Source organism: Sarcophilus harrisii, chromosome 2, assembly GCF_902635505.1.
Source record: "Sarcophilus harrisii chromosome 2, mSarHar1.11, whole genome shotgun sequence".
NCBI classification, from domain to species: Eukaryota; Metazoa; Chordata; class Mammalia; order Dasyuromorphia; family Dasyuridae; genus Sarcophilus; species Sarcophilus harrisii.
This window is the reverse complement of record NC_045427.1, coordinates 34,867,209-34,878,954: the sequence shown is the minus strand read 5'-3', so window position 1 is coordinate 34,878,954 and position 11,746 is coordinate 34,867,209. Positions and strand designations below refer to the sequence as shown.

General features: G+C 37.9%; 1 protein-coding gene across 1 annotated transcript; it reads left to right on the top strand.

The window, feature by feature from the left end:
- Positions 1–4,003: 4,003 nt before the first annotated feature.
- On the top strand, positions 4,004–10,729 carry LOC105749128 (zinc finger protein 729-like). Its single transcript, XM_031949874.1, has 3 exons — positions 4,004–4,218; positions 5,089–5,184; positions 7,216–10,729. Exons 1-3 carry the CDS (start codon positions 4,170–4,172, stop codon positions 10,524–10,526), a joined length of 3,456 nt encoding a protein of 1,151 aa, XP_031805734.1. The 5' UTR covers positions 4,004–4,169; the 3' UTR covers positions 10,527–10,729.
- The last annotated feature ends 1,017 nt before the right edge of the window (positions 10,730–11,746 follow it).

Below are 11,746 nucleotides of genomic sequence, written 5' to 3'. Positions count from 1 at the left end.
GGCTGAACAGAGGAAGGCAGCGGCCGTGGGAGGACCCGCCGGTGGCTCTGAGGAAAAATCAATCTCGGGGCCATGACTGGGGTTTCTGACCGGCCATGGCGGGGAGCCTGAGGCTTCCACACAGAACCTCCCGGCAGGTGGGGCCACGGAGCGGAGCTGCGCTCTCTCCGTGCTCTCTCCCCGTTTGCGCAGGGATCAGTTCTTTAGTTTCTCTTGGTCCAAAACACCCCCAGGACCTCACTATTCCCCATTGTTTCCTGTTAAATCTGGGAAAGTGGTTTGGAAATCCTTCAACAGAAGAGGGTCTATGAGACCAAAGCTGAAATTTTAGAGGCCGCAAGTAGTGTCAGGAAAGTGGGAGTGAAATACGGGGTCTGTGGCCTTGCAGTGTTAGAGAGGAACTGAAGCCCGAGTTTGGGGCCGGGGTACAGAGCCAGTCACCAGGGCACAGTAGCAGAGATGAGCACAACGTCAGGGTGAGCCTTCCTGCTTCCCACTCAGACCCTGGGTAGCATTTTGATGGGGTCTCTTCTTCCCAACAATCATTTCCCTTCCAAACAAATGGAGCCCAAAGTCCTTTGGGATATGGGGCGATGTCCTCATCTTCTGGATCCCCTTCCTGCTGTGAATGGACATAGAGCTGATTTGCAGGGTGGGCCAAGAGGCGACTGAAGTGGGTTATCCAGTGAGGCTCCGAGTCAGATCCCGGAAGCTGGTCGCTGCAGCTGCCACGTGATGGTCATGTGAAGGTGACCAAAGGCTGAAACAGAGCTAAGGAGCAGAGCTTCATAGCATGGGAAACAGTGAAGGGTTCCCATGGGTGGCCAAGGATAAATGTGCCAAAGTGTTTAAAATGGTGTAGTTACTGGGTGGAGAGGATGACGGCCTGAGAACACCATTCAGGACCTCCTCAGTGTGACCTGAGCTAGTCCACTTTTTTCCTTAGCAGTTAAGAGGGTAGTCCGAGGACTACCTGTAGCCTGCATTGATTAAGCACCTACTGTGTGCCAGCAAGGAAGATATAACCAAACAATAAGCACTGATTAAGCCCCCATGGAAAAAGGCAAAGAGAGGCCCTGCCCTCAAAGGTCTCAGTGTATGGGGAGATAGCTGTAGTGCCTTATTGAGGGAAGCCATGAGTGAAAAGGGGGAAAGGTGGGGGACTTGGAGGCAGGAGAGGTGTGGGTTCAAGGGCCCACTTTGACTCATTTTTGTGAGCATGAATGTTGACAGCTAACCTTTTATGAAGATCTTAAAGGCTAGGTGTTCAGATTAATGGGAGTGGGTTAAAGGGGAGGGAGGGATCTCTAGTTGAGGGAAATAGTCCAAATTTATCAGGGACAAGGAAGAGGAGACTTTCAACTATATAATACTATAACTTTATAACTATATAGCCCAGGTAGAGTTTATTGGAAAACCTCAAGGGAGGAATTGGAATCCTTGTTTTCTGACAGTGAAACTGAACGATTCCATCAGGAGAGAAATATACATCATGTGTCAGCCCTGCTATTGTTTTAGATGCATGTGTGTATCTGTGTAAATGCATATATGGGTATATATCTGTGTGTACCTAGATGTAAGTACACACACGTGTGTATGCCTGCATGTAGATATCTATGAGTATGTATATAGGAGTCTTTAAAGATGCCATCATAGTGTCTGCAAAGTAATACTCTTCCCCCCCTCTCCACTTCCTCATTCCCTGTGCTATTTCTTTTTCTTCTCTTCTTGCAGTAGCTAACATTTCCAGTACACTAATGGTGGTATGGGCATTCTTGCTTCTATCTACCCTGATTTTATTGGGAAGAATTCTAGCTTATATTGATAACAGAGAATGTTTTCTGATGATTTTAAATGGATAATAATTATCATTGTAAAGAATTTATTCCTATTTGGTTTAATATTTTTAATAGCATAAGTGCTCTATTTTATCAAAAGATTTTTCTGAATTCATTGCAGAACAAATCATATGATTTGTTGGTTTTGTTATTGATGTTAATCAATTATGCTGATGTTAAATTAATCTTGAATCCGCCCTGCATTTCTGGTATAAGTCCCGCTCGGTTATGGTGTATTATCCTGATCTCTCTCCTTATATTTCATTTAAAATTTTTGCATCAATATTCCAATTAGAATATTGGAAATTGGTCTCTAGTTTTCTTTATTTGGTTCTTCCTATTTTAGGAATCAGTACCATATTTGTTTCATAAAAGGAATCTAATAGGACTTCTTTAATTATTTTTCCAAATAATTTATATAGTATTGAAGTTAATTTTTCTCTAAAGTGGTAAAATTAACTTGTGAATCCATCTGACTAGGTGTATGTTTTCTGGAAAATTTATTGATAAGAATGTTCAATTTTTTTTCCTTAAGTTGGATTACATGTTTTATTATTTCCTCTTCCATCAATCTGGGCAATTTATATTTTTATAAGGATTCATACATTTCCTTTATATTTTCAGATTCATTGGCCTACATTTGGCCAATATGTCTCCTAGTATTATTTAAATTTGCTCTTCAGAGGTGGTAAGTTCACCCTGTTCATTTTTCACACTGGTAAGTTGTTTTAAATTTTAAAATGATAATTCTAAACCTATATTAAAAACTAAATTAATCTACTTTTTCAGTGCCATATTAAATGAATAAAAGAAATTGCTTTACATTGCTAGAAAAAATAACAACAAAATTCATCTGCAAGAACAAAAGATCAAGAATTTCAAAGGAATTAATGGAAAAAATGCAAAGGAAGATGGCCTAGCTATTCCAATCTAAAACTATATTATAAAGCAATGATTACCAAAACCATTTACTTCTAACTAAGAAATAGAACAATGGATCAGTGGAATAGATTATGTTCACAAGACACAATAGTCAATATCTGTAGTAATCTAGTGTTTGATAAACCCAAATATCCAGATTCTGGCATAAGAAGTCACTATTTGACAAAAATTACTGGAAAAACTAGAAAATAGTATGGCAGACAGTAGGCAGTGACCAACACCTAACATCTTATACCAAGATAAGTTTGAAATGGGGTCATGATTTAGACATAAAGGATAAGCAAATAAGGAGAAAAAGGGATAGTCTGCTCCTCAGATGTGTAGAGAAGTAAGGAATTTATGGCCAAGAAAAAATTAGAAACTGTGGAATGCAAAATGGATAATTAAATTAAAAAGGTTCTGTAGAAACAAAACCATGCAACTAAGATTAGGAAGGGAGCAGAAAACTGAAATTTTTACATCCAGTATTTCTGATAAAGACCCCATTTCTAAAATATGTAGATAATTGTCTCAGATTTATGATAATACAAGCAATTTCCAAACTGATAAATAGTCAAAGGACATGAACAATTTTCAGAGAAAAAATTAAAGCCACTTCAAGTCATATGTAAAAATGCTCTAAATCACTAAGGGATTAGAAAAATGCAATTTAAGATAACTCTAAGATATCACTTTCATATTTATTAGGATGGCAGGAAAAGATAATGATAAATGTTGAAGGGAATGTGGGAAAACTGGGACACTAATATACTATTGGTGGAGTTATGAATTGATCCAACCATTCTGGAGAAGAATTTGGAATTATGCCCAAAGGGCTTTAAAATTATGCATATCCTTTCATCCAGCAGTGTCTCTGCTTAATCTGTATCCCAAAGAAATAATAAAAAGGGAATTTTCACTTTCAATCTTGGTTGCTTGGGGTTTTTTTCCCTTTGGATCTTGTTTGTTTGGGTTTTTTTGGTTGTTGTTACCCAGTGTGATAAAGGTGGAAATATGTTTAGAAGAATTGTACATGTTTAACCTATTTTGGATTACTTTCTGTCCAGGGTAGGAAGGAAGTCGGGGGAGAGGTAACAAAAATGTGAAATACAAGGTTTTGAAATGGTGAATGTTAAAAACTCTTTTCATGCATTTTTTTTTGGGGGGGAAGTATTATCATTAAATATGATCAAAGGAAATAAAGTTTAAAGAATCAAAACTTATTTCATTTTTTGGTTACATTTTGAGTTCCAAATATCTCTCTACCTTCTTTCCCATGCTGGCTTTTAAAGCTTCTTTCACCTCTCACACTAAGATCCTGTGGTCTTTTAGAAATTGCTGAGTTTCCAAGATGTTGCTGTGGAATTCACCCAGGACGAATGGAGCTATTTGGATCCTGGCCAGAAGGACATGTACAGGGACGTGATGCTGGAGAACTATGAGAACTTTGTCTCTCTTGGTAAGCTAATTTTTTTTTCAGTCATTCAATCTGCATTTATTTGCTCTGAGTGAGTGCCAAGAACTATACTAGTCACAAGGGAGCCAAAGGCAAATTTTAGGCTCTGCCTGCATGAAATTTCTGTCCAATCCAGAGAGACACCAAATATGTATTTGTCAGTACAAAACAATTCAATTCTAAGGGATGGCAATGGACAACATGAGGTTGATTGACTGACCCTCAGCTAAGCTGTAAAGGTAACTGTAACTAGGGCTATAAGATTTGAAAGGCAAAGAGCAGGACAGGGCAGAGTTGGGGGAGCATCCCGTGGTAACCTGCACAGATGCCAGGGAGAGCATCACGTGTGAGCCACTTCAAGGTCAGAGAATTCCATCTGTCCGTGGCCGTAGGGGGGGCTGAGGAGCTTGGCTGGATTTGAATTTGCTGGACAGGGAGGGAGAGTCACACAGATCCCTTTCACATAGAGATGCCCTCAGACCTTTGGGCAGTTTTTGAGCAGTTGTTGCTCTTCCCAGACAAAAAGTCTTCTTTGTCCAGCTGGAAATCAGCAGCTTCCTTCTGCAGCCCTGCAGGCTCTCCTGTCACACTCTCTGCTCAGCCAGGCTTCAGGTTCTCCATAGAGCCACAGGGCAGAGAAGGAAAGACTTCTCCCAGCAGACTAGGAATGGGTGAACATGACCCCATCTTTCCTGTGTCTGCACCAAAGGCTCTATCCCTTCCTTCATATTTGCTGAGGGAAACTTCCTTCAGGGTTCATTGGTGCTTCTCCGCTGGCATTTCCAGACATGCCCCTTTTCTGTAGAGAGACCAGGATGAGTTCTGAGGTGTCTCTGTGTTCTCAGCACTTTCCACTTATTTCTCCTTGAGCAGGGCTTCCAGAAACTAAACCAACTGTGATTTCTCGTCTGGAGAGACATGAAGCCCCCTGGTTATCAGGGGAAGAAGACTCCAGATGCATTTTTGAGGGTGAGTAATAACCAGGCGGGCAGGAGGTGCAGTCCCTCGAGAGCCAACACTGGACTGAAGGAGCCTCAGGGTTCTGGGTTCCAGTCTGACCTCAGATACTTCGCAGCAGTGAGACCCTGGACAGGTCCCTTAACCCTGTGGATCTCATCTGTGACATGATGTGGAGAAGGAAATGGCAAACTCTTCTGAGATATGAATCTCTGCCAAGAAATCCTTCAGAGGGACTTACAAAGATCAGATGCAGTTGAAAACCCCTGACCCAGAAATCTAGGCAAGGACAGAACTCACTGCCAGCAGGAGCTTGACTGGGTCATTAGAGTGAATTACCTTGGAAACATTGGGCCTGGAGCTCTCTTTCAGGATCCATAGGCCTGAGGAGAGGAGCTGTGGTTGTCCATCCTGCACTCTTCCTGTAACCTCACCTTTCATGTCAAGAAATAGTTTTTTACTAAATCTGCCCTTCTATTTTTCTCTAGTCTCAAAAAGTGGTATTTCTTCCTTATAATGCTTAGCCTTCCACCAATATGCTGGGTCCCATCCTGTATTTCCATGGCTGTTTTCTCTTCTTAAATCCTTAGAATATTTTTTTTCTTTGAAAATCTCTTTTCTGAGAGAAAATGGAAAAGAACTTTCAAGCATAATTAAGTTTGACCTGTATTTTTAAAAATCACACCATTGCTCCAACTTCTCGCCTGTTTTATCTTCCTTCCAATTGGTCTCATTCTTTTCAGTGACAGATCCTATAAAGATGCCATCTACACCTTATATCTACTTTTTAGTTTCCCTTTCCTGTCCTCAATTGGTTTAGTCAGTTTTTTTCCCACTGCTTCATGGAAAATTGTCTTTAAGGTCATTACTGACTTTAGTAATAGGTGTAGGAAATATGTATAGAAGAATTACATATGTTTAACATGTATTGGAATATTTGCTGCCTAGTGGAGGGATTTGGGAGAATAGAAAGAAAAAACAATTTGAAGCACAAAGTTTTGAAAGAATGATTAGTGAAAATTATCTATGCATTGAAAATTAGAAATTTTAATTAAAAATACCAGTGCAATTTCCTTTAAAAATATCTATAATTCATATACTGGTAACATATTTGCTAATGTATAGCAGTGTTTGTAATATATAGTGTTTCTCTTATTCCCATTTCAGAGGAAGATTTGCGAAATTCCATAATATTTTGAGTTCCCCATGGTCACTTATCTAATAAATGTCACAGCTGATATGTACACTTGGGCTTTCTATCTGAACAAAATTAGAGATTTTCCTAGTACAGGGAAACACAGGACATGAAAGCAACTTCCAAGGATTTGAAGTGTTACCAGATGTAAAGAGCAACAGCTTCCCAGTTAGCAGACCTGGGTTCAGAGCCTGCCTCTAACACTTACTATGTGTGATATTGGACAATTCACCTCACCTCTCAATGCTCCTTTTCTATTGAAGATTTGAGTTCTGTCCAATGCTTTGTGAACCTGTTTGGGGTTTTCTTGGTGGAGATACTGGATTGGTCTACCATTTCCTTCTTCAGCTCGTTTGACTGATGGGGAAACTGAGGCCAACAGGATTAAAATGACTTGTGGGAGTCCCTAGGCTAGAATGGTTCTGAGGCCAAATTGAACACAGGAAGATGAGTCTTCTTGACTGAAGGTTCAGTGCTCTGTGCAGTATGATGATGATACCTTGCTGTTCCATGTTCTAGGTAGCTCTCAAGCTATAACTTTCATCAAAGGTGGAAAACTGTTTTGCTCTAGGGAATTTCTTCAATCACTGTCTCTTCTTCAGTATTATCAGAGAGCAATTTGAAATGTAATACTCTGGTTTTAGAATTACTGTTTTTCTCTCAGAAAATTTAAACATTTTTAAAGGTTTGGACAGGTTAGCTCTCTCTTGATCATGTTTCTTCTACCTTATTCAAATCAGTCACCCTTCTTAATGGAGATGACTGAATGTAGAAATAAGCATAAAGTAGTTTTCTTTTCCCCACAACATTGAACAGTGGGCGCTGACCCTTTTTTATGTTACTTTCAGATTCCTCTGTTGAGAAAAGAGAATATGAAACCAAGGAGCCAACTCCAAAACTATGTATTACTACCAAAGACACATCCAGAGAAAGACTCATAAAGCATGATTTCTGCTCATCTAAATTGGGAGAATTTTGGAATTATGACACTGGATTAGAAAGGCAGATAAACAATCCAGAAAGACAGTCCATGAAGCTAATAGTTAAACACAGAAAAACTTCATGTAGCAGAATTTCCATGCTTGAGAAGCTTTGTAAGTTTTATAAATACAGGAAGGTTTTCAGTCACCATTCAAAACTGAATAATTACCATAGAGTTTGTTCTCAAAAAGAACCTCATAGAATTAATGAATATGGCAAAACTGTCCACATGAATTCATGCCTTAGTGTACATGGAGGAATTAAGGCTGGAGTGAAATCTCAGAAATTTGGTAAATGTGGTAAGGCTCCCAGGTACAACTCATACATTACTGTTCATCAGGAAACTCTTCAGAAAGAAAAACCTTTGCAATGTAATAAAAATAGGAAAACTTTTAGCCAGAAGGGATATCTTTCTCAACCTAAGAGAATTCCTGCTGGAGAGAAACCCTATAAATGTAACGAATGTGGGAAAACTTTCAACCTTATGGGAATCTTTAATAGACATAAGAAGATGCATATGTCAGTGAAACCTTATAAATGTAAAGAATGTGGAAAAGCCTTCAGGATCAAGGCATCCCTTGATGGACATGAAAGAATTCATACTGGAGAGAAACCCTATAAATATAATGAATGTGGGAAAACTTTCAACCTTGAGGGAATCTTTAATAGACACAAGAAGATTCATACTTCAGTGAAATCTTATAAATGTAATGAATGTGGAAAAGTCTACAGGCACAAAGCAAGTCTTAATTCACATAAGAGAATTCATACTGGAGAGAAACCCTTTAAATGTAAAGAATGTGGAAAAGCCTTCAGGATCAAGGCATCCCTTAAAGGACATGAAAGAATTCATACTGGAGAGAAACCCTATAAATGTAATGAATGTGGGAAATCTTTCCACCTTAAGGGAATCTTTAATAGACATAATAAGATTCATACTTCACTGAAACCTTATAAATGTAATGAATGTGGAAAAGCCTTCAGGATCAAGGCATCTCTTAATGTACATGAAAGAATTCATACTGGAGAGAAACCCTTTGAATGTAATGAATGTGGAAAAGTCTTCAGGATCAAGGCATCCCTTAATGGGCATGAAAGAATTCATACTGGAGAGAAACCCTTTGAATGTAATGAATGTGGAAAAACCTTCAGGTTTAAAACAGGCCTTGTTGTACATGGAGCAACTCATAGTGGGGAGAAGCCTTATAAATGTAATGAATGTGGAAAAGCCTTCAAACTTCATGGAACCCTTCAGTTACATAAGAGAATTCATACTGCAGTGAAACCCTATAAGTGTAATGAATGTGGAAAAGTCTTCAGTTTCAAAAAAGGCCTCGAGGTACATAAGGCAAGTCATTCTGGGGAGAAGCCCTACAAATGTAATGAATGTGGGAAAGCCTTCCTTCGTAAGGATCACCTTAAGAGGCATAAGAAAATTCATACTGGAGATAAACCATATATATGTAATAAATGTGGAAAAGTCTTTAGGTATAAAGAAGGCTTGGATGTACATGAGGCTATTCATAATGGGGAGAAGCCTTATAAATGTAATGAATGTGGAAAAGCCTACCAGCAGAAGACAAGCCTTAATTCACATAAGAAAATTCATATTGGAATGAAGCCTTATAAATGTAATGAATGTGGAAAAGCTTTTGGGATCAAAGTATCACTTAATAGACATGAGAAAATTCATACTGGAGAGAAACCCTATAAATGTAATGAATGTGGAAAAGCCTTCAGGTTTAAAAGAAGCCTTGTTGTACATGGAGTAACTCATAGTGGGGAAAAGCCCTATAAATGTAATGAATGTGGAAAAGCCTTCAAACTTCGTGGAACCCTCCAGGTACATAAGAGAATTCATACTGCAGTGAAACCCTATAAATGTAATGAATGTGAAAAAGCCTTTAAGTTTAAGAAAAGCCTTGAGATTCATGTGGCAAGTCATTCTGAGGAGAAGCCCTACAAATGTAATGAATGTGGGAAAGCCTTCAGCTTTAAGAAAGATCTTCACGTACATGAGGCAAATCATACTGGGGAGAAGCCTTATAAATGTAATAAATGTGGGAAAGCCTTCATTCGCAAGGATCACCTTAAGAGGCATAAGAAAATTCATACTGGAGATAAACCATGTATATGTAATAAATGTGGAAAAGTCTTTAGGTATAAAGAAGGCTTGGATATACATGAAGCAATTCATAATGGGGAGAAGCCTTACAAATGTAATGAATGTGGAAAAGCCTACCAGCACAAGACAAGCCTTAATTCACATAAGAAAATTCATATTGGAGTGAAGCCTTATAAATGTAATGAATGTGGGAAAGCTTTTGTTATCAAAGCATCCCTTAATAGACATGAGAAAATTCATACTGGAGAGAAACCCTATAAATGTAATGAATGTGGAAGAGCTTTCAGGTTGAAAAGAAGCCTTGTTGTACATGGAGTAACTCATAGTGGGGAGAAGCCCTATAAATGTAATGAATGTGGAAAAGCCTTCAAACTTCACAGAACCCTTCAGGTACATAAGAGAATTCATACTGGAGTGAAATTCTATAAATGTAATGAATGTGGAAAAGCCTTCAGTTCTAAGAAAAGCCTTGAGGCACATGAGGCAGGTCATACTGGGAAAAAGCCCCACAAATGTAATGAATGTGGGAAAGCCTTCAGTTTTAAGAAAGGCCTTCATGTACATGAGGCAAGTCATTCGGGGGAGAAGCCCTACAAATGTGATGAATGTGAGAAAGCCTTCTGTCACAAGGATCATCTTAAGAGGCATAAGAAAATTCATACTGGAAAGAAACCATATATATGTAATAAATGTGGAAAAATCTGTAAATATAGAGAAGGCTTGGATATACATGAGGCAATTCATAATGGAGAGAAGCCTTACAAATGTAATGAATGTGGAAAAGCCTACCAGCAGAAAACAAGCCTTAATTCACACAAGAAAATCCATATTGGAATGAAACCTTGTATTTGTAATGAATGTGGGAAAGCCTTCAGGGAGAAAGGTATCCTTAATAGACATAAGAAAATTCATACTGGAGAAAAACCCTACAAATGTAATGAATGTGGAAAAGCTTTCATATATAAGGGAGATCTTAATAGACATAAGAAGATTCATGTAAAACTATATTTATGTAATAATGTGGAAAAGCCTTTAAATGTAAAGGAAACCTAAATTTGCATAAGATTTCATATTGCAGAGAAGCCTTAAAAATGCAAGGAATGTGGAAAATCTTAAGTATATAGAAACTTGAAAAAAATAAAGAAATTCCTTCTGGAGGGAAATCCTTTGAATGTACTGATGTTGAAACAAACTATAGTTGAAATCCAAATTTTGCATAATAAAAAATGAAAAATTGAGAAACATTTCTTGTGTAGTTCAAACCTTAAGAAATATCAAATAATTCATCCTGGTGAGAAATCTAAATGTAAAGAATGTGAAAAAAACTTCCAAGCAGCAGAAACACTATTTTACATGAAAATATCTTCACTGGCTCAAGCCGATATAACACAACTTAAGCAGTCATACTAACTGAGTATTTGGATAGGGGGAAGAATCTTATATAACCAGGGCATTTGGAGAAGATGGGAGACAGGATCTAGGGAGGAGTGGATTGAGATACTGACTCTTCTGGGCAAAAACTGTTTAAAGATGCTAACTAGACAATCTCAGAGGTTGGACACAGTACAGATTACTGAGCCAAGTAAACATCAGCTTCACATTATTCTATGCAAATGAGACAGGTTCTACTTGTTTCATTATCCTTATAATGGGAATCAAATAAACATATTTAAAGTCCATATCATAAATAGTAGCCACTATTATCATTATCTCAGTTTTTCTAATTAAATATAAAGATAATTTTAACTCCTCCCCTTCATAATTTTTTTTCAATTATATATAAGGATAATTTTCAATCTTTTTTGGGGTAAGATCTTAAATTCCAAATTTTTCTCCCTCTCTTTGCTCTCCCCTTCCTAAATAATCTCATATAGGTTATATATGTACAATCATTTTAAACATTTTTCCATATTGGTCATGTGAGGGGGAAAAAACCCCGAACAAATAGGGAAAACTATGAGAGAAAAAAACAGAAAAGTAATAATAGTATGCTTGGATCTGCATTCAATCTTCATAGTTTCAATCCCAAGTGTATTAGAATTCTCTTGGATGAATGTATTGTTGAGAAAACTTAAGCCTATCAGAGATGATCATCTATACAACGTTGCTGCTACTGTGTACAGTATTCTGTTTCTGCTCACTTCATTGAGCTTCAGTTCATGTAGGTCTTTGCAGGGTTTTTTGAAATCTGCTTGCTCATTATTTCTTATTGAATAGTTGTAATCCATTACATTCATTTATAACAATTTATTCAGCCTTTCCCCAATTGATGG

Bases quoted from the DNA above. Each gene is read 5' to 3' on its own strand.
- LOC105749128 (XM_031949874.1), top strand. From the start codon at position 4,170: ATGTACAGGGACGTGATGCTGGAGAACTATGAGAACTTTGTCTCTCTT. The intron at 4,219-5,088 runs GTAAGCTAATTT...CTCCTTGAGCAG, and splicing joins TGAGAACTTTGTCTCTCTTG to GGCTTCCAGAAACTAAACCA. The intron at 5,185-7,215 runs GTGAGTAATAAC...TGTTACTTTCAG, and splicing joins CTCCAGATGCATTTTTGAGG to ATTCCTCTGTTGAGAAAAGA.